Source organism: Parambassis ranga, chromosome 4 (genome assembly GCF_900634625.1).
Source record: "Parambassis ranga chromosome 4, fParRan2.1, whole genome shotgun sequence".
Classification (NCBI taxonomy): Eukaryota; Metazoa; Chordata; class Actinopteri; family Ambassidae; genus Parambassis; species Parambassis ranga.
In genome coordinates this window covers 6,267,306-6,294,771 of record NC_041025.1, presented here as the reverse complement: position 1 = coordinate 6,294,771, position 27,466 = coordinate 6,267,306, and the positions used below count along the sequence as shown (strand labels likewise).

At 41.7% G+C, this 27,466-nt stretch overlaps 1 protein-coding gene across 2 annotated transcripts in view; it reads left to right on the top strand.

The window, feature by feature from the left end:
• scfd2 (sec1 family domain containing 2) overlaps positions 1-27,466 on the top strand; it is a 70,735-nt gene that overhangs the window by 23,155 nt on the left and 20,114 nt on the right. For both annotated transcript variants that reach the window (XM_028404461.1, XM_028404460.1), the window contains exon 5: positions 9,986-10,283. In XM_028404461.1, the coding sequence (XP_028260262.1) occupies positions 9,986-10,283 (298 nt within the window). The remainder of the gene's footprint in view (positions 1-9,985; positions 10,284-27,466) is intronic.

The window sequence follows — 27,466 nt, the reverse complement described above, 5'->3', positions numbered from 1 at the left end:
AGAGGCGGGTTTGGGAGGTGTCTGAGGATTTACTGCCAGACATCAACCGTTACTTATCAAAGAGGTCGGTCAAACATTGTCGTGCCCTCTGTGGCGCACTGTCTTGAAAGGTCAGAGATTGTCGGGGATGCTGTCTTATTGAAAATACAAGTCCCAGCTTGGTTATGGAGCCCAAAGGTGATGGGGTGATAATCACATTGGAAACAGCTGCCAGCATTTTAACCCCCCACCCTGTCCACTGGTAGAAAATATACTGTAGCACCCAGAAACTTCTTCACATTTGGTGCACCTATACTGGTGAGGACAGCTGTCAGAAAGTGTGAAAAACATCATCAAGCTGTTCCCATCAGTTGTTTGAGGATGCTTGATGCATGAGGGGAGCACAGATTGTGACCCAAAGATTCTGGGAAGTGAAGGTGATCCATAAGACCCCTGGGAGGAGTAAGGTAAGGATTGAAAGAAGATGGAATGAGGTGGAGAAAGGGAGTTTACTCTAGCCTAAGCTTGGTAAAGCAATCCATCTATGACTCCACTCCTTCCTCAACACCATCTCAACCCCCCAGACTCTGTTCCAAAAACCTCAGTGGAGCTATTATTTGAAATGTGTTATTGCATTTGTGAGTTTTGGCAGCTGTGATTTTGTCAAAGATATAAGTTATGATTTCTCAAAGTTATGATAATCTTGAAAAAAGATTTTATCACGTCACAGAAGTTTAAGAGTCTGTGTGATTTGGCCAGAATGAGTAATGCCTTCCCAAGTGAAGCAAGGAGAGCAATAGTGGGATGCACCAGGGAATGGATTAAGAAATGTGGGAAAAAAGGAGACAATAATGGAGAGAATTATATTATGTCCAAGACAAAGTAAAAAAAGAGGTGTTGGCCTGCAGTGATGGTTTATCTCAGTGCCCCTCCTGGTAGTGTTTTTAACTGAGCTCTTGGCTTAAGGCTCTGGGAATGTTTGTGCAGTAGAGACCCTGGTGATTTTGTTTGTATTGTTCTGTTTCGGCCTGTGTGTTGAACCAGTGTCAGCAGACCAGGACCGTGTTTTGTTTTCACACTCACAACACATGGATATATAAGGCAAAATCAACCATGCACTAATCACCCCTGCCCGTCTCCATTCTGACCCCAGCACTATCTCTCCTTCAGCCACGTCCTTGTTTGCAGCGATCTGCCTTTGCCCCTTTTAATGAAATGTGGGTCATTGCTCAAATTAATTGCCAAAAAGCAGATCCTGGTAAAACCCTCTGATACTTCAAGTGTTATAACAGATGGAATTCATGCAGGGTGATGGGTGTCAGTGAGCAGACATGGAGTCTGCAGAGGGATCGTTCTGTGCTCTCTTTCAATCTAGCCTGCATGTTGCGTGTGGCCCTCCCTGTGACACTTCAGTAAACACAAGCATAACACATATAGCTTCTGTTGCCTATATTTTGGTGTGTGTGCCACAGTCAGTGTAGGTTTGTACTGTGCAGTGTGCTTTCATACAATCTATATTAGCAACGACATGCAATGTGCGACAGAAGAGTGTTGTGTGTGCAGAGTAGCACCGTGTCTCAGGTCTTAGATTACTTACAGAAAGAGCGTTCTCTTCACAGTTCGCTGCTGTTATAGACCGAAAGAGTCACAATGGTAAAATAAAACATTAGCTGTTTTCAGTTTTAACACTATTCAGGCCTCAGCTGTGATGAATAACTTTAGGAAATTGGAAAATACTTTTATTTTGAAGGTTTACCTACTGCCACTATGACTCCCTTGCTGTGGCTTTTCTTTCCTAACTCTATTTTCTAGTTCCTTTATGTGTGAACCATGGTCTTCCAGTAAAAGAGAGAATAAGCCTGCAACTGTTTACTACGTGGTCAATAATGCCTTTAACGTTTTGTGTTTGCATGCACACACAATGAAAGGCTGATCTTATTTAATTGTTTTTGTCTGACATTTATTATGACACTGAGACCTCTCAAGTGAGCCTCAGCTCAGACATTACAATAATCTCGTCAATCATAATTGACTGATTAAGAATTGGTCTGAGTCACATCACAAATGTGGTCATTGGGGAGCTTAATGTGACACACTCACACTACCGTCACTACACCGATAGCATCTCTCAGAGGAGGTCTCTCTTAACTCCCTTCCCGTATTCCCAGACTTTTCCTAGACTCCTTATTGCTTGTGTTCCATGATGCGTTATTTTTTGTTTGTTTATAAAAGGAGTTCTGTCTCTACATCCAACCAGGTGTGTTTGAGTACGTGCGTCTGTGTGTGTGAGGGAGATTAGCTGTTTTCCATTTTCCGTTGTCAGTAATGAGTGTTTTATAAATGTTTAGGGAAGAGCAGCAGTGTGTAGGTGTATTTGTCTATGTCTATCACTGAGATATGCACAGGTTGACTGTATTTACATGCCAAAACATGTGCAAATACACAGCCCCCCTTTGCTGAGTCTTATTTTAAGAACTATATATGCAAGAAATATTACTTAAATATTACACTACTGCAGCATTTTATCTGTGTTCTGTTCTGTGTGTAAATAAGCCCTGCCTCTTTCCATATGTGGCACAGGAATGTATGTCCTCAAACACACATATATATATATATGACGCTCACACCAGAGCTCACCAGCTATACCTCAGGGTGACTCACTTGAGAGTGCACTAGTCAGTGACACAGCTCTCAGTTTTGTCATGATGACTTCCATGTTTTCTTCAAACTTCACTACAAAAACTACGGAGCTTTGCAGCAGCCCATGATTACACACTGCCAGGTTAGAAATGACTGCATGGACTGAGCTGAGGTCAACCATGCTGAAGGAACAATCACACAGCTGCGATCCACCTAGCATGCAGCTAATAGTTTAAAAATATCCAACATTTTTAACTGCAGCCCATTTCCTGTCTATTGAAGGTCTTTCCAGGATGGAGTTTTGGAGGGAAATAGGCAGGCAGACACTTTTCACTGTGTGCAGCCTGACCTGAAGCCTGGACTTGCCATAGTGCAACAGTGCCCCCTAATGTTTAAAATAACCTAAATGGAGGAGCAACCATTTCTCAAAAGCAATAAAACTCCACATAATCACATCCACTTAAACTTACAAACTTAATTCACATAAATAAAGCCAAGATCATACTAAAGTTCACAATTTCACAAAGTTCAAAGTTAACAAATGCCTTATAAGCCATACTCTTATTTTGAAAGTGTCATTTGTGCTTCTTAGATGTGTTCTCTCCTCACCTCTGCTCCCTCCTTTATGTGTAAGACACTAGTATCTAAAAGGATGTTTTCATCCACAAACTACCTAGTTCCTAGTAATTGCTTTCATTTTTTGAATGACTGCGTTCAAAAGTGAAACTGAGCCATTCTAAAATGTCGACACCAGTTGTTTTGTTTTGAATCCCACCGGATAAATTGTGGCCATTTTATTCTACTTTGTCTAGAAACCGTCTGTTTACCTCAGGATGTTTTCTCCCTGCTGGAGCCTCCTGAGTCAATTAGTAGTGGATGTAATGTACTATCCTTGGCAGTATTAGAGGGATGTGTGTGTGTGTGTTTCTCTGAGCCTGTGTGTGTCCATGTGTCGACTCATGAATGCGTATGATTCAGCTTCTCTCAGTGTGAGAAAAGTGCGGGAGGTTTTACATGGCCCTAGGGTTTGTGGCAGCACAGAAACGCTCATCTGGTGAATTACGCCATAATCTGTTGCAGCCTATGCAAGAGAAAAAAAAACTCATTAATTTCCTTATGTTTCTAAACACTTGGAGAGTACTACGCTAATACAAATGTTCACATTAAAAGGTTGTGCTGTTTCTTTCTTGCTTAGAATTTGAAGCAGCAGCATACCACAGGAACTGCATGTCCTAGCCTAAGTGAGATAAGCAGGCAGGGTGTCGTGTGCCGGGCAGACAGAGTCCAGCCGCAGTGACCAGCATGTGGCTGAGTGGCGGTGACAGGGCGGGGTGCGGGGACTGTGTGTTTGTTTCAGTGATTGGGTCCCATGTCTCCTCTAAATTACAGCCCTCGAGCTCAGTGCCAAACCAACCTCTGACACACAGAGCGAAAGAGAAAAAAAAAGATAAAAGAAGGAGAGATGCATGTGGAAACTGTGGATTGAAGAGGATGAAAGGTGAAAGAGAGGAGGACTTATGTAAGAGCCATTGAAAGCTTTTGCATGTAGTGGCTGCTACATCCCTCCTCCAGCGGGCTGACCTTCAGCTGTGCATGTCTTGTGCAGAACTCCATTGATTTCTCTTCCAGCTCTCCATCCTGTGGATCTGCGCCCTGGCCTTTTTGCTGGGCAGAAACAAAACACAGCCGCCATGCACACTGTGTGGTAATATAGGGGTCATTTAAAACTCAAGATGTATGTCTCTGTTCCCACAAACATAACATGCATTAGGCTGATGGAAACAGACCAGGGGGTCACCTTACCTACTAAAGCTTTTTCATCCACTGCAGTGTTTGTCACTCCAACTTAAAGAGGCTGTGAGTGCTCAACACAATGCCACATGAGAAAACACATGCAAATCATCAACAAATGTGTGAGCACAGATTACAGATATTTATTTACTACAAATAAAATCAGAATTAAATGAAGAGGGAAAAAATGGTCATCATCCAAATCCTGTGACAAGTACTCAACAATACTCAGTATGGGTTAATTAATCACCATGGCAACAAGTGCATCACTTTTTAAGGCCCTTGAGAACAGTTTGGTTGTAATCTATGCTAAGTGCAATGCAAGATTTGGATTCTAAGTTGCTGTGTTGTGCTTTTAGGGCCACAATCTTTCAGTTAATGAATAAAATAGGTATGTCTTGTTCTACTTTAGATAGTTAACAATTCTCAGTCTGGCAGGCACGAGATGACTAATTGAAGGACACGCCATAGAGTAGTGGGCAGGCAGCGCATTCCAAATTTACAGGGTACTAATAAATTTGTTGTTAAGAAAACCCTGGTTTGTTTTACCCCTCTGTAGACAATAGTTTTTAACTGTTGAAAAGATAAAGCTGATGATCTACAGATTTACAGTTTCTTAAAAAATAGAGGAAAGACAGATTTAGCAATTTTATTAATGGGTGATATTCCACCGTACTGTACACACGATCATGTGTGCACCCTTGTTCTTCCTGATGTTTAGAGTCATGTTTCCGCTCTCCTTGTTAAAGGCCTGTTACATTCTCCACACCTTTCACATGAGACAGAATAATGGCTGTGAAAAGAGATCCAGAGATAAACTTTATTTTTCCATTCCTCTTCAACTTAGAGCAAATTTCCGTCTTTTAATAAACACAGATTTTTCCGGTGAACCCATCTGATTTGTCATTGTCATCACCGCAGGTTACAATGAGTATGTGTCCCTGCTGAGACACTGTACATGTGCAATTGTGCTGACAGGCTGAGATAAGACGCACTCATTAACAGAGTGTGTCAGAAGCATTTGTGAGTTTTTTTCTGTGTTTTTGGGTTGTTTACATGCCAGTCTGTCTGAGGGTGAAGATGTACATGTTTATCTTCCAGCTGTTCAACTACAAATCAATAGTGAACTTGCATTACATAATTTAGAGTCACTGTTTAGTTTGTGTCATCTAGTCTGAAGATTTATGCATTTAGTTTTTTAGAAGTTTGCTTGAATCCCTTCCAGCTTTGCGTGTTGTTATTTGTGAATGCAAATTGGATGTGATTACACATTTCCAAATGAAGCACATGTGTGAATTTCTAAAAGAATGCAAATGTATTTTTTTTCTTCGGTTGCTATGGTGATGATGAACTATCTGACATCCCTTTGAGGTGACTGCTGGCCAGAGAGTCTTTGGGCAGCCAGGACAACTGACCTATAGCAAACTTTATCCATGCTCCCACAAGGACCCACACCTCCAGTGCCTACCCCTCCCCTTTGCCCTCAGGCCTAGAAAAAGCTTCATTGTGCAGGCAGGGAGCGATGCAAGTGAGGCCTGGTTCTGGTTAGTGTGCTGCACTGCATCTGAAACACTCACCTTCCTCCAGGGGTTGCATCTGGAGCTGGTTTCCTGTTCAGGCTGTTCTGAGCAAGGGCGGAGTTTGGCCCAGCTCTGTGATTGGGCGAGATGGAGTCTTTATGGACCCCAGGATGGTTGGAAATGCCAAACAGTAATCTGTCAATCACTGGCAGACAGATTCAGACCAGAACAATAATGCAAGAGAGTGCTTATGATTGGTGAGAAACTCTGAGCAGAAAGCGAGTGATGCTTCAGCTTTCAACCAATAACGTGCTGGCATATTTAGCATCAGCCAATCTACTGAGCTGGTTGAAGAACAAAGAAGTGTTCTAAATTTTCATACAAAGTCAGCTTTTCCTTTGGAAATACTGTGTCATGAAAAAAACTCTTTAGTAAAGTAAGGACTTTGAATAATTGCGAGTCCTAAAATTAGCACTGTTTTGACAGAGTAAAGCCATTGTTATTCTATAATTGTGTGTAATAGTCACATTAGAGCATGGCAGCAGGGCCAGTGGATTCAGTAATTTTCTGTAATAATAATAATGTTGCCTTCCTGTTATTACGGTAGCACTGCTCTTTAAATCTGCACTGTTTCTAGAGTAGTTTCTACCATTGAGAGTATTCATTACAGGGTTTCTTGGTGCTAATACTGAATGGGGTTGGATGAACTCCATGATAAATCAAATTTGTCATATTCTGTGCTCAACAGAACTCATGTAATGTATTGTTTGTATAATGTATTTAGGAACATTAAGGAGAAGTTCTTAAAAGCTTTATGTAGTCCTGGTGCCAGTTTACAGTTGGACCTATAGGTGTTATAGTGTTGTATTTTCCAATTGCTTATTTTGCATAGTAGGCTACTTCAGGGATCAAAACTAACCAGTGAAATAAGTAATATCTGAAACTCTGATTGCTCCGACATGTCATGGAAGGCATGCTTCAGTATATACCACAGAGGTTTACAGTACAGCACTACCTTTCCAGTGAGCCCCTGTACCAGCACTTTGAGTGTGGCAGTGTTGAGTTTGAGCTTCAGTGAGCTTTAGTCAGTCTTCCCACTCAGCTTCACTCAGCTCAGTCTCAATTCTGTACCAAAGACTTCTATTTCCTGCTCTGGCGCCGGGGCATGCAGCTGACAGCAGCTTTTATGGATCTCTTGAAGAGACCCAGTTACAGTCCGAGCTCCCCTTAAGCATTTGAAAACATATGCACATACCACACAATACTTACAGTGTATACACACTTACAGAAGGCATACAGTGGCTACGGTGCATTATGGGGTTTTAAAAATCTAATCTGATCTGTTGCTACATTTGTTGATACATTTTCTATGACTGTCTACATGAGTGATTTCTTCCAGGAATAGAAACTATCAAAACAAAAAAAACGTTAGCAGCCTGAATAGCTGGTAGTAAAGGAGGGGCCAATAAATAACTGCTTTCCTTAACCAGTGGTTTTCTCAATTGAATGCTTGACAAATCTCATAATGACAAAACAGATCCTCTCTATTGTTTTTATTTATTTATTATATTTGTTTTACTCATGCAAACACCAGCACTTCCACATACTCTACTAACACAATGATTGTTGACGATTACATTAGCCCTTTGCTTGGTAAGACCTTATTGGGAGCTTTCTTGGAGTTTCAACAGCAAAATGAAACACTGAAAAACACTGGATGCCTACATTTGGGAACATGAACTGTTGGTGTGCCCAGAGGCCCAAGAGGTAACACAAGTTCAGGGTTTGAGTGGAGTTGTTCTTGACAAATGATGCAGGGCCCCACAGCGCCTCCACATCTCCTCTTTCAGCTCCTCCTTTCTCCATTGCCCCATGCAGAGAGTGTCTGATGCCAGAGTAACATGGCAACAGGTACCTCTCATTCAAATTAAAAATGCTGACGGTAGCACGCTTCTTTGAGAGAGTGGAATATCAAATGAACATCCTCCTGGACATGTGCGTACAGAAGTGTCAGTCATCAATAGTCATTTTTTTAAGTGGGAGAAAGTGCTCAGCAGTTTGCATTGCAACAAAAAAACTCTCAATGCTCTTTGTCTTTCGCTGTCCACAAGCAGAGTGAGCAGAGAAAAGTTCCCAAACATTGTTTGGCAGTTCAAATGAGTGCAGCTTGGAGAGGTATTTGATTTCACAATGTTTAAGAAGAAAAATGTGTGGTCAGATTGTGTTTGAACAGTCCCCAGGGCCGAGCAGTTGGCTGGTGTCTGAGGCAGGAGGGGGGCCTTGTTGCTCTGAACTGTTTTTTCTCTGATACCTAGCATGTTAAGCGGATGTTACTGATGCAGATGTCACCTTCAAAAGTGTCTGTTCATGCTACTTTTATTGACGTCAGGTTGATATCATTTATGATTACAAACACCAGAGTAACTTTAATTGTCCTTGAATTTTGATTACTCTCACAATGACCATCACTGTAACACAACCCACAAAAAACATGCTGTAGAACCTTCTTCTTCTTGAGGGACAGTCAATTCTGTGGCTTTGGCTAAACGTCCCTGAAGTGTATTGCATCTTTGGCTTAGTGAAGAGTTCTTCTGGGTCAGACACAGTATCCCCACAGTGGGCCCACCACAACACCAAAGCCCCATTCTCAGAGCCTGTTTGTCTTTGTAAGAGGAAGACAAAGCTCTTCACAAAGGCATCTCTCATTAAAATGATATATATCCACAGGGGCATTTGCAGCTTCATCCGACACAAATATACTTTCCTCTGTCAACAATCACCCCCTTTATACAATCATCTGAAGCTTGATTTTTCTGTAATACCTCAGTATCTTTCTCAGCTCCCTCTCTTTCCTGCTGTCCCCCACTGTGTGAGTGTGTTGTTTTCCCCCTTTCAGCCCAATTTTTCATTTGAATTTCACGCTGTTCATCAGACAGATTAGCTCCACACCCTTGTTTTATAGGTCTGTGAGCTCACCCTTGTTGTAAGAGTGGCCAGTCTTCTGTAAACGGTCCTGTGATCTACAGCATTTTGGTCTCAGAGCAGTCTCCAACCAATGTGGAGGGGGTGACTGTTCAGACCTGCTCAGACAGGCTCACAAAAACAGGTCACTGCACCTAAACATTGCACCCAAACGGTTTTTGGCTTTGTGAAAGTGTGTGTGTGTGTCAGAGAGAAAGAGACTGAGAGCGAAAGAGAGAGGAGAAAGAAAGAAGCCCATGCAAATCCAACAAAAGAGTCAAACAAAATTAAGCGTTACCTCAGCCACTCACAGAGCTGTAAAATTAGCGAATGGAACGATGAGCTCACTCAAAACTGTGCTCCTGAATTAAACACTTACAGTATTTTCACACTTATGGAAACCAATATGCCAACAAATATGAATACATACTACTGGCTTGATGAAATCAACTTTTGGGAATAGTTTGCATATACATGGCACTGAAGGGTAAATGGTATGTTTGAACAAATGGGGATTAGTCTAAAAAGTGACTTTTGACAATTGAACATGTTGTTTTATATTTAATGGTAGAGCTGACGCTGAAAAATACAGACCAACCAAAGGATCTTTAAACATGCAAAACCACAGACCCAAGACATGGGCATAAAAAACAAAAGTTATCATCCATTCTTACGTTCGGATACAACTCATATGGCATTGTCAGGCCCACAGTCATTGTGGCCCTATAAATTAATATTCTAACACCTCATCAATGTAGCACTTGGATAACTTGTGGTAATGTTTGCTCAAGTGAGTATTGCCTTCCATCTGTTGAAAGTTCTCCTTTTGCAAAGAGATGAAGATTGATCAGTCTAATGTTGGACTCCTGGAAATATATCTATATAGTTTGTTTTACTTGAATTGTGTAAACACTCAAAAATGGTTTCTTCCTCTTGCCCAAGATTAAAAAAAACTTTTATCTAATTATGTCATGTCTGTTTTTAACTCATGGACTACTGTCTCGTTCACAGCAAGGGAAAACTTGCTCATGTTACTAAATATAAACGTACAATATAATTCTTCTTTACATTAAAACAATGTCTTTGTGCCACAGAACCTTGGAGATTCTGATTTCCCTGCCATGCTGAGGCAGCTGCTGCCCTTGATGAAGCCCCGTGGAGGCGAGGACAGCTCATCCTCAGGGTTGAGGCTCGGGGAGGATGAGTGTGGCCCTGATGAGCTGATCCTGCTGCTGGTCTATCTGTACTCTCTGGCTGATGAGGCACAGCCCGCAGACCAGGACACAGAGGAGGAGGAGGAGCTGGAGAAACTGGAAAGGGAGCTGATAGGAGCGCTCACCCTGGTCATCACCCGAGAGGCAGAACTGAGCCCCTTGCTCCAGAAACTCACAGGTGAGAGAGAGAGAGACAGAGAGAGTGAGAGTTAATGTGATTGGGAGTGTCCACAGTTTGCCAGACTTGCTGTAATAAATTGGGAGCAGCTGATTGTTTATTTCCCCTTTCTCCACCTCCAGCACTGTTAATGGGAGGGTCTTATCAAAGTCTTCACACCACATCTTTCTCTTGCACTCCTTTTGTCACACTTTCTTTAGCATCAGTTTGGCAAGCAGCTACACAAATAGTGTGGGAACATGTGAGCTTTGTGAGAAATGACCACATTTGAACACTTATGCCCCCCCCCTGCCACAACAGTAATATTTACCTCCAAACTATACAGTTATGCTATAGGAATATACTTTATTTACTTAAAAAGTAGGCACCAGATTGTTTGTGTGTGTCTTTGGTTACTCTGTGCAACAACAGATCTGTTGCTGGTTTAGCTGAGCTGGTAACTGTGGTAGAGAAGATCAAGGCCAGCTCTTAAGATGAATTAACCGTCTACCTCCTCACCACACCACAGCCTACCGTACCTCCCAGAGTAATAGTGCCTTTAACCTTGAGCCTCCACACACATGGTCTCCTCCCCTGCCACATAGTTCATAATTAGCCCTACTTTTAGTTTTGGCCCACTCTGTACCTTAGCACACACCCTGAAATAATACACTGCTGGTTTTCATCTCATATCACACATAGGGTTATATAATGTATATATAGGATTGGTAAATCTATGTAAAGCACTAATAGACTGCTGGTTCCTCTGTATTTTTACACTCTCTCTCCTTCTTTTCCTTCTCGTACCGTGTCTCTCTCCCTTCCTGTTCTACTTGGCTAAGTGCAGTTTGGAATCGAGGGGCCTCTTGGCAGGCACAGGCCAAGAGATGTGGCTCATGTTAAAAACCTGACTCTCTGTTATAAACACTTCATTGGAAATTAGCCTGTCAAGATGTGCCAGGTGCGTTTTAGACAGAAAAAAACAGTGTGTGTGTATATGCACGCTTTGTGCATGTCTTGCCCATTCAAAAGACAGCGTACGTCTTTTAAATGTGAGCCTGTGTATGTACGTGAACGAATGTCTGAAAGGTTTTATGGCAGCCGATGAAGAGCTTGGCTGGGGTAACATGAAGCGGGTGGTCGTCTCTCTCTGGATCCAGAGCAAAACATTGATTGTGACATTCTCCCCAATTAAAAGACTCAAATGAAAACCAGACGTTGAGTGAAACCTGGTCGCCATGAGAACAATGTTTTTACAAATTCTTTTATTTTGTTCCCCTTGGCTACAGTAAGCTAACGCACTGCAGATACACAGAGTGCATGCACAAACAGGCTGTAGGAACAAAAGAACAATAAACACAAGCCAGAATGCCAGAAAATAAGAGAAAGAATAAGGACAAGTGAATTTAGGACATTAAGCAGAACGGGCTAATGCAACATACCCTGACCCTGCTAACTACCTCCTTCTGGGAACTTAATTAAAGAGCATCTTCAGGAAATGGTGTTCTTCAGATTACCCTATGCTGTAGATATGTTTTCTCTTCCATGCTTCCTGTCATCCCTCCTGGACCTCAGTTTTATTTAGTGCATCATCAAACTGCCATCAACTGTTTTTAAAAAATAATGCAGACAGCTGGCGTCTGTCTCAGGAGTTAAAGAAGCAGTGTCACATGCTTCAGTTAGCATTGAGCAGTGCTGTTGTTACATAATCCATGAGTGAGATGTTTCTATATATTTATTTATATATCTCTGTTTGTGCATGAGAAAAAAGTACCTTAATTTTGATTTGCTTTTCAGTGACCAGTGTTCGCACTGATCTTTGAGGGAGATTCCAAAATGGAGTAAATAAGCTTTTGGCATATTAGCCAAGGTTGTGGCTCTTCTCAGTTTCATTTAGCCACTTATATTAGACACTGAACTACTGCACAAAAGAGCAGTGTTTTTAATTATAGTATGAGACTAGAGTTGATGGTCCAGTTCTTCTTAGCTGCCTTGCTTTGCTTAACAAATATTTTATTGTAGAAAATTATATCAAAAATTTAAGTTATAAGGGCAGCAGAAGAGATTCAGTCTCAAGATGACATCTTGCTAAAGTTCTAGTTACCTGCTAGTGTCTGAACAACATAATCAAAAAATAACTCTACAAGTCCAGTTGCCTCGCTTAAAACCTCTGAATGAAACTGACCCGGATGATTGAGAATCTTCATCAACACAATAAGATAAATAGATTCAGATCAGTCAGGGATTACTTGCAGTTTCAGGCTTCTGGCTTTTAGTGAAGAGAGTGGGAAGCAATCTGATTGGTTGAAGTTAGCCTGGGATAGACAGATGCCTAATCCAATCATTTGGCAAGCATTTTATGAAATTACCTGCTCTTTCCAAGCAGTTTACAAAGAAGAGTTCCCAGAACGTTCGGTGTAACATGCAGGCACGTCAGGTCCATAGAATTAGACGATACACAGAGGCTGTTGGCGCTGAGCTACAACAATTCACCTGCTTGCCCAGTGTGTAATCAGACAATAGGCTCCTCAGATCAATTATTGCAAAATTATTAAATTTGGAATAGTTTAATTTCTGAAGTTTATATTGATGAGTGAATAGAGCATTGGTGCAGCAGCAGGACAGCTGGTAGGCTACAAACCTGAACCACAAAAAATACAGTGACCACAATCGTGGTAAGGAAGATATTATTGGTGCAACAGTGGGGCTTATTAAAAGGTTTTAATAGCTGTAGAGCAATTATGTTAAGCAATATACAATATAATATGACCTTTGTCTGTGTGTGTGTGTGTGTGTATTATATACAGTATGTCTGTGTATTGTTTTCTTAATGCATGGCTTTGATTAAAGAGTCGAACAGCATTTATCCTTGAAAATAGTTCCGCTTATTGCAGACTGGGAATGAGCTCTTAAACCCAACGCTCCACAGCAAACACCACATGTGAAAAGAGTTGGATTGGTCATGGGCAACTTTGCAGAGACAGAGCAAACTATAGGATTGGATAAGGAAACCATGCTCTACTAAAGCCTTGATTCTGATTGGCTGTTACCAGACAGTCTGCAGGCTATGGCTGTGGTGTGTGTGATGTGTGCAGGTTGTAAATAGCTTCGAGCAGTTACTGTTAATCCCTCATTCAGTTGTGGCCAAAATGACATTGATGCTGGTAAGAGAGCAGAAATGAGTCTTCCTTAGACTGCTTTATGGATTTGTTTCCTGTCAGCCTTAGTGAATCTTGGTTTTCTTTGGTACAGAATCAAACCTACTCCCTATTTTTTTCTCCTCTCTCCTCTTGTCTTGCTTCTCTTCTCTCTTTTCCTCTCATCCCTTCTCCTCTCAGCATTGGGATGCAAGAAAGTAAGTAGGCCAATCCAAATGTTAATAATTCTTTACCCTAGCTAGCTCAGGACTATGGATCATAGTAGGGGTTTATGTCATGGTGAGGGGGTACAGTAGTGATGTAAAGTCCAAGTCATCGTCAGATGATTTACTTGCTGCAGTCACAGGAGAATGGAGAAAGGTCCCATACCAACTTTTGAAATTAGAGTTCAATTGCGATGGTTTCACATCATGTTTCTCCTTGTCTGCCTCAAACGCACATTGCGTTTGTTTTTCCCCCCTTTGAGTGGGGTGTGCATGGGACAAGGAAGAGGGGGAGGAGAGAGAGAGAGTTGGACCTCCCCAACGCTGCTGTTTGGGTTGGCAAAGCAACATGGGCCAGTCAAGGGACATGAAAGGGATCGCACATAACTTTGGCCACCAACTCTCTGTCTGCATACTTTTTAGGCTTTTCTTCACTTAGTTTTTATATTTCCTTTTCCATTTCTGCCTTTACTAACCCGCTCTTCTTCTTCATTCTTCATATCCAACACCCTAAAGCACCAAGCTGGTTGCAGGGGGGAAGTAGAGCATAAGTTAGTCTAATAATTGCGCCTGATTGAACATATTTCCCCTGTTGCACTGTTTATGAAATTAGTCCCAATTATTTTTAATTGGTGGTCTTTCTTTACTTCCTTCCATGTTACACAAACACACACACACATACATACATATATGAGGTGAAAACCCCAGGGTGAACAAAGCAGCCAGCAGCGTTGTTCTCTCTGGTTCACTCCATCAGATAAGCTGGTGACATGGAGCTCAGGCTTTAATTAAGTGAAGCTCATCAGCTCCTCACTGCTGGGCCGGGCAGGCCTGGCTAACAAGCAGGGCCACACACAGTTGAGATCAGCCCCAAGCTCCCAAGTCTGCACTGTGGTTGTTTCTCAGTACTGTCCCACCATACTATGTCTTCTCTTTTCTGCTCTTGGTTGTACAAAGCCATTCTTACATTTAGGCGACTTTTGTAACAAACTTTATTTAATTTACAAAATGATCTTTAAAATCCACAAAATCCTATGTGCTATTCATGGTAACAGTTTTAACAGGATCAAAATAATTATGTATCTGTTGTGATTGACCATTGTACTGTTGGTCTATTACAGCCTGTCTCTGCCTTTTTTGGACCATCCATCTTTATAATGAAAAGACATGTTTCCGCTGTATTGAGTTATATTGACATTGGGTATGTTGGTGAAATAAATTGAGAACCAATTCTCATTTACATTGAAGACAATGATACAAAACACATACAAAGGAGAGCAATGTTTTAAATATTTATAAGTAAGCACCCTTAAACAGTATAGCAAATGGCTAAAAGCAAGTGCAGAGAGCATCTAGGAAAACCAGACGTTAGGGCACCTTCAGCTGATTTTCAGTGCATATAGTCCAATGATATAGGTTCACATTTGTAGACCTTGAATCTTATGCAACATTAGAATTCTTTGCATGTGGAAAGACCTGATTCATCTTTTGATTATGTTGAGTCTGTAAAGATTTCCTAGCCATTGTAGCTTTTTTTACAAACAACTATTTTAAGACTTTAAGATCCATCACTGAGCTTGGAAAGATATTTTAGACACTTCACTTGGGTTGTTGACCTGGGATTAGTTAAATCAAAATGAAACTAAAACAGAATTGATGATGCTCGGCTCCCCAATGGTTTTCCCAGACAGTCTGTCTCTTCATCGGCAGGCAGGGAGGAATATGTTTTTATCATAGCTTTAAAGTCATTTCTGTTCTGAGACTGTTTCAGACAGACAGACAGACACTTACTTTATTGATCCCGAGGGAAAATTCAGGTAATCAATGCAGGTTGCATCAATTATAATTGATACCTATTGTCAGAGGCAAAGCATCAGCTGTGAAGCAAGTTCAGTCAGCAGTAGCCATGGTTTGTCGGTTGGATTTCACAGAGCCAGCCCAGTGTAGTAGTTTACACCTCTGTTTGCTTTATGGAGTGTGTTAGCGCTCAGCAGAGAATTCCTCTGCTTCTTATTTATGACAGGAAATGCACATCATAAAAAGCTCATAAGCACTTATATCTCAGCTGGGAATTGGGCCCGTAGAATGAAAAAGGACACTATGACGATCTCACACAGACCTGCAAATACGTACACACAGTCTCGCCTAACAAAGCAGAAATACATACCAGACACACATACACGCTGGTTCCAGAGGGACTCTAACTGAGACAGCGGCCCCTGGCCCCTGCACACGCGTCAGTGCAGGCAGGGGTCAGCCACTGACCCTTGGATGGAGGGTCAGCGGAGGAGTCAAGCCAACACACTGCCCGCTCGTCTTTCTTGTCTTCAGCCGACACTTTTTAATTCCTCTGGAGGAACATCCCTCTCTGTCTGCATACATAAGTTTCTGCTTTACAGTCCGCAGCAGAATTCAAAGAAGGGCATTCTTGTTTGTGTATGTGTCTGCATGTGCTGTTTCTAAAGTCTGCCAGACGTAGAAGCAACGTCTGTGCTCAAAACATATAAGTATAAGTAACTGCATTGAAGTGTAGCCGACTGTGTGTGCGTGTGAGTCTGTTTTTTACCAGACCCTCTTAGTTTTACGATATATCTGCGTTTTATCTGTTGGTGCGGAAGAACTTGTTTACGTTTTGGATTCCAGTCTGCAGTGAAAGATGACCTGTCCTAATGTACCCGCTTTCCTCCCCAAACTGTCCCCCTGCTCTCTCTCCACCCCCCACCATCATGCACCCCATGCAGTTTTTTATTTTTTTAATCCCGGGAACTCTAACTTCATTTAACCTCACCATCAAACCTTCAATTGGTTGTATTGACTTTTTGTTTGGAAGGTGATTTTTTTTTTTTTTAAGCCAAGACAGAAAGGCCTTATCTCAGTACTGCTTTTGGTGTCTACACCCTCGCACGGGAACAACAGGAACAGGACGATGGAGTCTGTGATAGTATCCTATACAAGCAGTGGGACTAATCTTACAGTCCTGGAAGAGAAATGTGTTCATTCAGTTCTGCTCGGTTCTCCTGGGTGGAGGACTCCTCTACGGACTCGACACCAGATGGAAGCTCTCCTGGCGCTATGAGCTGGCCGGGTCATTTCCTGTCAGGAGGCCTGGTGTTAATCAAGGCCTGAGCCAGTAGGAACGCCCCCTACTCCCCTAACACTGCCTCCTCGCTTCTTTTTTATGGCCCCTCTCCTCTTACACCCCCTGTTTTACCAGAAAGCCTAAGAAATACACCTTTTTTTTCCTCCTCCCCCGTTTTACCCATGTAGTTTCTTCTCCTTTGTCCTCCATGCTGTACCCCTGCTTTGTTTAGTATATTCTTGCTGTATTTGGGTGGTCATAAATCACAGTCCTGCGTTATCAGTGTGTCCCCACTGAGAACTGCAAGCCCTGCCAATAGATAGAAGGAGATAGTGGGACATGAGTAAAAAGGAGTCTTTCTTTACTTAAAGTCTGGTGTCTGGTCATTTTCTGTTGTGGGTTGGTTTCTTCAGGAGTGTGATGGACACAGTCTTAGACACAGCAGATAGGCTTATCTTCGTATGCTCCACCTACTCATCTGACCTCCGCAATGACCAGAAACAGGCCTTAAAAGTGAGAGGGGCCATCAAAGGAAATGTTTGAACTTCATCCCTCCTGTTTCTGCTGTATTTTTCTCAATCACTTAATGCTGTACGTGCCTCATCGCCTATGTTCAATGGTGACACATTGCCTTAGCTGTGTTTTTTTCCATGAATTCCTTTACAGTGCACAGGTTGTGGGCTTATTTATATCTAGCTCATGTATCCTAGTTTTCAGCTGAAACATAAAAACATAATTCACTAAGAGAAAATTCAGTTAAGCTGCGTATGCAAAACACATGGGTTGACATAATATCCTACTTGTTTTTGATTTTTACTGTCTGTATCCTCAGGTATTTGACTTTATTTGGCTGTTCACAAACAGTTTAAACAAACTGTTCAATGCATTGTCTGTACCAGTGGTATTGACCTCACTCATAGTAACTTTTAAAACTTTTGGTTTTTAAGCTTATCTTAAAGGCTGCAGCAGTGCCCAAGCCTAATTAGCTCATGGCTAACCCAAAAATGGTCAAGAGGTACAATCAAGTTGGCAACCTTTAACAGCACCCACCAGTCACTAAGAAACCATTAATATTGACAATTTCAAGCTTTGTAAATTAGCTATTCAGACCAAAGCTCCTTTTGTGCTGGCTTATGATTATTATTTCTGATGGAAATTTGGTTAATTTAACTTGGACATTGCTAAGGATTGACTTAGTTTTAAAGTCAAGCTTGCTATTTTTTTTATTATTTATCATTTGGCTCAGAATGCTACTGCAGTGGAGTGTCGTTGTGTTGCTCTGCATTAATATAAATTTGATGGCATGAATGATGATGGCTGTTAAGGTGTTTAAAACAAAAGTACACTTAATTCTTTAATAAACTTTTTGTTTGGTATTACATATAAGCATAACTATCGAGGCTTCACTGTGAAAGCAAGTGTAAAAGGACTTTGCCTAAACAAAGTGCAGTCTGAAATTATAATTAAAGTCTGGGACTAGATGGTCAAATGATAAATAAAGAGGTGTTTAGAAACAGTTTTAATCACTTGCTGCAGGCTTGTTTCAGTATCTGATATAAAAAGTTTTGTTTCCTGCTCCTTATTGTAAGATGTTCCAGTGGTGGTGTCCCCGCTGTGGTGAGTAGACCTAGCCTGATAAAGCACAGACGGAACGGTTGTGGAAGATAATAGAACCATTTCAACCATCACATTTTCTGTCTGCCTCTCCATCATTTCATCTTATCTGCTCCTAGTTCAGTCTGCTTCTTGGTCCTCTCAGCCTGCTTCTCACTCCATCTTGCTTACACACACACACTGGACTGTTCTTTGTTGCCGACAGCCGCGCTCAGAGTCTGCACTGTGTCTGTGAGCTAAGAACTATCACATCTAACTCGCCCACTCTCAGTCCAGGTAAAAGGCTCTCACTGACAGAGATGAGGGGATGAATGGACTGGCTGTTCCTAATGTTTCCTCTGCGGGGTCTTATTCTGGCAAAGAGCATCTTTCCTGCCGTTATCACCTCCATTTAGATGTATAGATGGTGATAATAACTTGCGGCCATGATTGCTGCATTGAGGCCAGTGTAAACCCAGCCCTTTAGTAAATAAACATATTAGAACACTTACATACAAACACACACACACAGTACCTTATAACTGTCCCCCTCTTGCCCTAAGGGCAAAGAAACCTGCCTACCCTTATTTTATGCTGCCCCTGTACACCAGCTCTTTCTATAGTCTCCCTGACCCAGAACACGGCAGTCGCCACATGAAAAACACTCACTATTTTTGGCTGTGTTTTAATTTCCCCCTCCATATTGTAGCTATAGCAAATCCTAAGAAAATCCACTGTTGGGGGTGTGTTATTTCCAGGATGAGATGTATGGTTTTAATTTTCTCCTTTTCCTGTTCTCTGCTCCACACCTCCCTCCCCTCTTAATACTTTCTCCTCACATATTGCTGCTGGAAGTGTTCACAGTTCCCTAGTAACACCGTTCCAGAGTTTCTCAGTTGTACACAATCTCTCCCCTTTAATGAAACACTCACATATTTTTTTTTACCAAGTGTTGACAAAGTGACATTAGAGGCATGATGTCTGATGCAGATACTGGAAGTGTATCATACAGTGTGTCAAACATACTGAGAGCTTAGACTGAAATACAGCACGGCTTGTTGAGTGGGTTCTTTTTAAAGAATCACAAAATCCAACTATATATGCATAAAGTGTACCTTAGCACCTTGATGCTAAGGTGCTTTTTGACACACTAATGTGCATTTAATAGCACTGCTATGGCAGGTCTAGTCCTCTCCTGTCTGCCTGCTTAGACACATGGACACACAGACACATAACACCAACATCTGTCTCTCAGGTGGGAGTAATCCAGCCTCTGGTAGGCCTCCTTGCATCACTGCACCAGTCAAGAGGCTGAGCACACACACACAAACACACACAGTTGCCTTAAACTCTTGCTTGAACTTAATCTAAATAATTCTAAAATTAGCCTCCCTTGCAGTCCACATGTTTTCGGTTGTAATAAACAACACTGTGGTGACCCATTAGTGACAGCCCTCTGTTAAGGAGTGTGAGAGCGGATTTGCCTGTTGTATCTTTGTGAAGAGTTTTGTTTCTATAGGCCTGGTGTGCAGATTGTGTTAGTTGCATTCTAGTGTTTTTCTGGTGTTTTGCTAACCCACTTTTGTAAAAGCGGTACAGTATCTCTCCAGAAGAGGTTTCTGTGGGTTACTGCTGTCAGTCCTCAGGCCTGGAATATATTACAGAAACACACACATGAAGGCAAACACATCTTTAGTGCCATTCTTACATTATTGCAATAATGAATAGTGATGGACCTCCTCCGTACATTATACATTTGTCCATGTTAGTCTGTGTGAAAGTGAAACACTTAGACATTACCTTGGGTGGCGTCAACACATCAAGGTCAAAAATAATAAGTAGTATGACTGCTAGCGGCCGCTGTACTGCTGGCTTCATCCACCCTGTAATCCACTTTAATGTGGACCTAAATCCCACCAGGATATGATGTTTGTGTAGGATGCCTGCCTGGATGGGTAAATACATGAGTGATCCGGCTCAGTTGTGGGTGTCGTGAGTGCTCGTATGATGTCCAGCATGGGGGACAGAAACAGGAAGTATAGATGCGATTAGAAGGATCTGACATTTGCAAGAGCAGCTTCCTGTGATAGGAGGCTTCCTCTGTGTCTGTGGGACTCACCTTCTTATCTGTCCTCCCCTCACACTATCAGGCAATGACTACCTTCTCCATTCACTCCTTTCTTATTCACTTTTGCGCAAAACATATAAGCTGTTTATACTGCCATCTGTTTTTTACAGGTGAAGACAGCTCCTTAATTATGTAGAAAAAATACATATTTATTTAAGTATATTTATTATTTACACATTTTCTCACTTGACCATAAACCATAATAATAACAAAATAACAAAAACATATTACATTCAGCGGATAAAAACAGGCTTTCAACAGTCCCACTCACACACAAACACTCCAATAATATGCAATATCTTCTAAAGCAGCCAGTGTCTTGGACTTCCACAAAGTTGTTCACAGCAGCAATGATGTCATCATCACTGAAGGTGCCAAGTCAGGTGAATGGAGTAGGTGTTATTTTTAGGAGACTTGGTTTTTCTTTTCTGTGCTTTTTCTTTTCCTTTTGCTTTTACATGTCCCATAACGCTTCTTAATATCTGTAACCTCATTGTTGCAGCCAGCTAAAATAGAAAATGATGCCCTGTCTGATCAGTGCCCATGTCATTGCGCTATGCCCAGACTCCTTTAATTGGAACTACTTTCTACTCCACACTCAGGGCCACTCTTCCTTCTCTCTGCAGCCTCTTCCTCCTCCTCATTCTGGGATTTGCACTGGGACACAACACACCCCCCTGTTGTGTGCTACTGTTCCTTAAGTAAGAGCAACATCAGGAAGTTGTTACCTTCTTAGAATAGTTGTCAGGGGGGAGAATGTACTATTTTCTTTGCGGTGCTACAACTCTCTGGTAGAACTAAGCTGGGACTTGAGATGAAGACTGTCTCGTTTCCTTTGTTCTCCGCTGCTCCACTTTGCGAGCTCCGCTCCGCTCAGCACCTCATCACTCTCCTGTGTGGAGACGATGTGAGTCATCTCACACTACAATAGTGTGTGTCTGAATAAGTCGAGAAGTGTGAGTCACAGCAAAGTGTGTGAGTGTACACTATTGAAAGAGATGAAGGGGGGAAAATGATTCCCTTTAAATGTGTTGCAGTGTGTCAGCAGCACATTGTTGTCTGTTCTGGCTTTGCAGTGGAACTTTCAGAGAAAGGAGAGAAACATTCCAGATTAATCAATCAGTCTGAGTGTGCGATGTGTGCTGCTTCTCCACATGTGGCTTCAATCTCTGCTTTCTGTTGCGTCCTACCCCTTTTTCACCCTTCACAGAAACTCGTGACCACCGTGGACGGCTTCATGGTTCAAAACAAGTGATCCTATTTTGGATTCCACATCAAATTGTCCTCGCTTTTTTTACACAATCATAGTTCTGAACTTCTCACAGCATAAAACTGTTGCAGCGTGTATAGCAAGAGTGTCCAGGTTCAGTCTGTGTGTGTATGTATGGCGTTGTAGTGTGTTGACTGATGAGCCTGTAAATATACCCAGCGTCTCAGATATCAGTTGGAGTTTATTGCTCTGGGTTCAGATCTGCCAGGTCTGAGTTGTTTATTTGGTTTCCAGGTATCAAATGAAACCCCAACTCTCTCTCACAATCATATGTGTATTCCCTCAGTTTGACCATGCAGTAATAGCTTTGTAGAGTCAATAAACAGTCATGCATGAACTTGTTCACACAAATACACAACTCTGTGTCCGGCACGTATAGAAACTAATCTCTCTTTTCTGCTTTCCCACACTCACATTTTCTCACTTTGACATACACACTCCATATACAAGGCTGCTGGGTTCCCAGCACTTGGCCTGGGTCAGCGTGGTTTTCGGAGGTCAAACCCATTCTCCTGTCCCCTCCACCATCCCTGTCATTTCCACCGTGTAATTCAGACCAGCAGCACCCAGGGACCACCACAGGGTAGAGGCTACACAACTACCACAACCAACGTGTCACCCACCCATCAAATGCACACACAAACATACACAGACACCGCCACAAACCACCTCATCCCCCTTCTCCCTGCTTCGTCTCTGCAGCCACTATCAAAAGGATCTGAACAACGTCAATGCTATCTGTCTCTGTTCTCCCATGGGAGCAGCAAGCACATAGCATGGTTATCATTCAGCAAACACACACACACTCATAGACTAACATGGCTGCATGCACGCACACACACATAGACACACTATAGAGTGAAGATCAAAGGTTAATCGTGTCTTTTCATCAGTTGCACCACCCTCTCCTCTATCTGTCCTCCTCCTGTCTAATGGTGGTGTTTATGTGTGTGTGTGTACGACCAGACGCTTGTCTGCGGTTGTGGGAGCACTTCTGTCCTCACTTGTGGACATTTTGGAAAATCCTTTTTCCTTGCTCACAGTGAATAAACAGTGATGTCCTCCTCCTCCATTGTTTCTTCTATCGTTCTCCATCTCTTAGAAATATTTTTTCTTATGAAACTACAATCCCTTGTTTACTTTCAGTGATTTAATGGGAACCAAGTGTTTCTGTTGAAGTTGTAAAATTGGCTATTATTTTGATGTATGCTCCAATAAAGTCTGTGTAATAGAGCCCTTCTATAATTTGATAAGTATGTGAGATTTTAGCTGCGTGTTTAAGAGTCTGCAAGTGAACTGAAAATCCTGCTCTTGACTGTTTAAGTAGTTTTTTTTTCCAAGAGTTCAGAAAGACAGAAAGAGGTCGAGAGAGACTGTGATATTTCAGAGTTTCACCCCCCTGTGTTAACCCCAATCCTGACTGGAGCAGGAAGTGCTTACTCATTCAGGAGGTGTACATTTACAGAAAACCTTCGTCTGTCCCCTCAAATGGACATTTTTGAAATGGGTCGAGGGCACAAAATGGCTGTGAGGTACTGCAGCAATCAAAGTTTAAGGTACTCCAGGTTCATATGCTGTAAATAATGTGATCTTTCAGCCGGAGCAGTAAACCTTAAAAAAAAGACCTGCCTGTCCTAAATAAGCGCATGTAAATGAGTTTCTGTTGTTGTTTTTCTGGGCCTCTGGTGGTGATCATTTTTAAGCATCATAATTATCTAGATTCATAAGTGGGTTTTCAGAAATATTCCCTCTGTGTGCAAGTTTCCACATCTACACTTGAGGCTGTGTGTTGTAGAATAAATAGAAATTAAATTATGCATTATCTGGAAAGGAGCGGAGAATATGAAACACGGTATGTTAACAATTTCCTCCTGGCAGTGTATGAATTTGTCAAGTAGTTTACTATTATTATTACCCATTCCTTTCTTACTATTGTAATTATAGGCATCTGCGTATGACTTTAGAAATGATACACAGAAACCACGAGGACGTCATTCTTTATCAATTGCTGGATGGTGTTTCCTCAGTGCATCTGGCTCATTTTCACTGGCAAATCAAGCAGCCTTGGAAGAGCAAAAGATATTCTGCCATGAATTACAGCACCCTTGCTCTATAGTTCATTAACGATAACCCCAGCAGTGAGCTTGGCCTGCAGCCGTGCCTCTCCTCCAGCTCTTCATTAGCATGGTGTTGTGGGCTTGGAGCAGCCAGGCTGCACTCAGGGCAAGTCTGGGCTGCCATTCACATTATCACATTATCATGCTTCCTAGTGTGTGGGATTGAACATTTGCCATCAGGCTTCTGAGCACTTTTATTCACTGATCTGACACACTTGTAGAGCCTTTGATGTCTTGGGGATCTACATGTAAAGGCAGTGTTTTACTCTGTAAATAGCACAGCATGCATTTTTTTGAGTCTGTCATGTTTAATATACAGAATTATGTTGTCTGGTTGAATTACTCCTGCTGAAATATGTATAGTGTTAAAATGTCAGGTTAATGCAAGTGATGCACAAAACAACAAAAATGGCATGATTTAAAATATAGGGTCCGATGTTCTCAGGCACTGCAGTAACTGGTTTTATTTTATCTACCTCCAATATTTTTTGAAAATATGCTTTATATTCAGTTTTAACAAACAAGTCAAACAAAAAACTTTATAAAGAACCTAATAATTCTCATTTTTTTCTTCAATAGTCTCCTCCTTGAGGCACTACTAATGTCCTCTTGTGGAATGCTGCTTACTTTGTCTGCATGCCCTCTGGCTCAACCATATGTTGGATTTTTGCAGCCATTATTTAATTACGTCTCTTGATAGGACACGTGATTGTTCAATTTTGCATATTATACTTCATTGATATGTTTGTAGACTAGCATGTGCCAGATGCTGGATGCCTGGCATCAATGAATGAATGATAAATTCTGTGGGAATAGGGGGTCCTTGCATCAAATATTTTGGCACTATATTTCAGTTTCGACAAGTTTTGTCGTTATATGTTATCATGGCTCTTTTTTTCTCTTTTCTCTCACACTGTACAGATGCTACAATGAATTTCACACTGGTACAAATCAAATTAAACTGAACCAGTTCAAGCTAATTAGTTGTAAAAATGGTCCTAAATCTATTTAGGAGCAGGTCCTATGTATAAGTGATTCTCCAATTCTCTGTGTCCTAATGCATTTTAATATGTGTGTAGCCGAATAACATATGACTAGCAGCTGGATGCTGCATTTTTGCATGTGTGTCCCTGTGCACAGTATAAACAAAACACTGACTCATTCAAAAACACATCACTGCTTTAAGCCGGCAGTGGTCAAAAACAACACAAAGTGATTTTTAAAGTGCGAGATGCCATTTTCACATCAATAACACCTCTTCTCCTGACTGAGTTGTTACAAAGGTGGTCGATGCTGCCTGTGTTCTTTTATCCTGAATTTCAGTTTTTCACTCTGTTTACCAGTGTGACATTTGATTGCAGAATTCATTTACCTTGTCTTTATTTCAGAGGGCTGGGTCCTGCTGTTACGCCTCAGTGTCTCAGTGCCTCAGTGCTTAAATGTCAACCTGTGTTCATTATGATAGTCTATCAGTTCTGCATCTGCTTTTTCAAAGCAGTTCAACCCTCTATTTTAACCTCCATCACCATTTTACAGGTCATAATTTCTGTGTGAGGACCTCTGTCTACTAGATGTGGTTTGAGAAACGTACCATAACCATCCTACATGTCACGCCCAAGAACTGGAGCAGCTTAAACTGTCTCCATAGTTATTTGGGAAGAAGAATCAGGTATAATAAAGGTTAACATGTGGATATGGCTGTATACAGTAAGATTGAAGGCAATCACTCTACAAATGCAACCTATAACATAAAGTATAAAAAGTTAGTTTCATTAGTAAAACTGTAGTTAAAAACTGTATCCTATATTGAACTTTTGTATGTTTCTTCTATCCCACCTCATGTTCCAGCAGATATTTTGCCATTTCCTCCACAAAAACAGAAATTAAAGTTTTAAGTTCTGTTTTTGTGGTTCTTACAATATGCAATTAGTACCACCAAACAGTCAAGAGAACTTAAATTAGACAGAAATATACTCAGAGGGCAGAGAAGGAGGGAAAGTGGCTGTGTTTATTCAGCAGGTTCAGAGTTAGTGCCTCACATCTGGGCCGCAAACTTGCTGTATTATCTAAGATGGAGAAGTTGGACACAGTAAAAAAAAAAAAAATAATGACGCTGATCTCCCTCAGGAGAGCGAAAGAAAACAGCTCAGTGTGGCAGCCGCCTGTTTCAGAGTGGGGGCTGACACGTGTGTGTTTGTACTGTCTGTTGGGGTTCTGAGTTCTGCCAATGAGGCAACAGTGCACCCTAGTGACCATGTTTGGAAGTGTGTCAGCGGGGAGTGTGTGAAAATGTGTTGTTTAGAGAAGCCTTTTGCCTCCATAGTTTAGAAGTTCTTAGGAACACTATCAGCTCTGTTCTCTGCTGAGTTGTAACAATTCTCAGAGCAGAAAGAGCCTGAAGCATTTTTTTATTGAAAAGGGAGCTCTGTGACAAAGGCCAGATTTTCTTGCCAATTGAAATATGTTAGTACTTAGACAATATTTGCTTAAGAGTTGTTTTTGAGCCTTGGATTTCTTGGTTTCATTTCTACTAACCCAACCTCACCCACAGCCAGAAAACAATGAATCTGTCCATTCAGTTATGGCTGCAGACATGTATACATGTTCTCTCAGTGCCCCAACAGCCATGACATTAGGGCGACATTCCTCAGACTGCCTTTGAAGTTCTGTGGTATTTCCATGTCATCTGGTTAAAAACATGTCAGTTTTACCTAACCTCACAGTTATTTAATTCTATGTTGGAGTGCAACAGAGAAACACTGCGTCATCCTCAGAACATCTTTATATTTTTGTGTGTTTCTCCCCTTTCTGTGTGTGTGTGTTTGTGCATCTTAATGTGTCCAACAGTGCACATGTGTTTATGCGTTCTTGTCCACCGGTGGAGCTTGTAACTTTAACCCAGCATGTTGCTCCCAGGAACACCACAGATGTTCAGATGTTTCTGATTGGAAAACAAACAGAACAGAGGCCATTTTCTCCCTGGACAGAGGGACTGTCAAAATAAGAGCCCCCCCCCCCCTCTTTAAATGACTCCTCCAACAGTGACTCTCTTATTCATAAGCAGCTTATTACCCTCTCTGTCTAACCTGTATGTTGATATGTTAGGTTTATGCATGAGTTTCTCCCACATTCTGCTTTTATGATGTTTGTGTTTGCGTCTGAACCATCCATTGCTCTTGTGGTGCACAAGGGAGGGGCTGTGAGGGTGATGATTCTTCAGACGGTGAGAGATTTAAAGTCCTGGAAAGGGAGGGAGGGTTTGGAGAAAACATGGTGGGAGAGTAGGACAAACCTGCCACCCTCTCCTCCTCCTGCCTTCCTCTTTTCTGCTCCACCTTTGATTTATGTCTTGCTTCCCACAGTGTATGGCAGAGCTCCACAGGGGCCTTGCAGGGGCCCCAGGTGAGAGCCCCAGGGACACAGAGGTGGAGGCAAAGAAGAGAACACATGATGACAGAGAGCTAACTTCTTTGATTGTTAGACTCCAATCATTTGTCTTTTAGCTTTATATTAATGATCACATGGGTTGTTTTAACCTGACATGTGCATCAGTCTTGCAAAAGTAAGAGATGAACATAAGACCTAAAATGAAAGCATATGAAAGCATATACTGGCACAAAAATGGAAGTCATTTGTGTCAGTGCTGATAGTGGGAG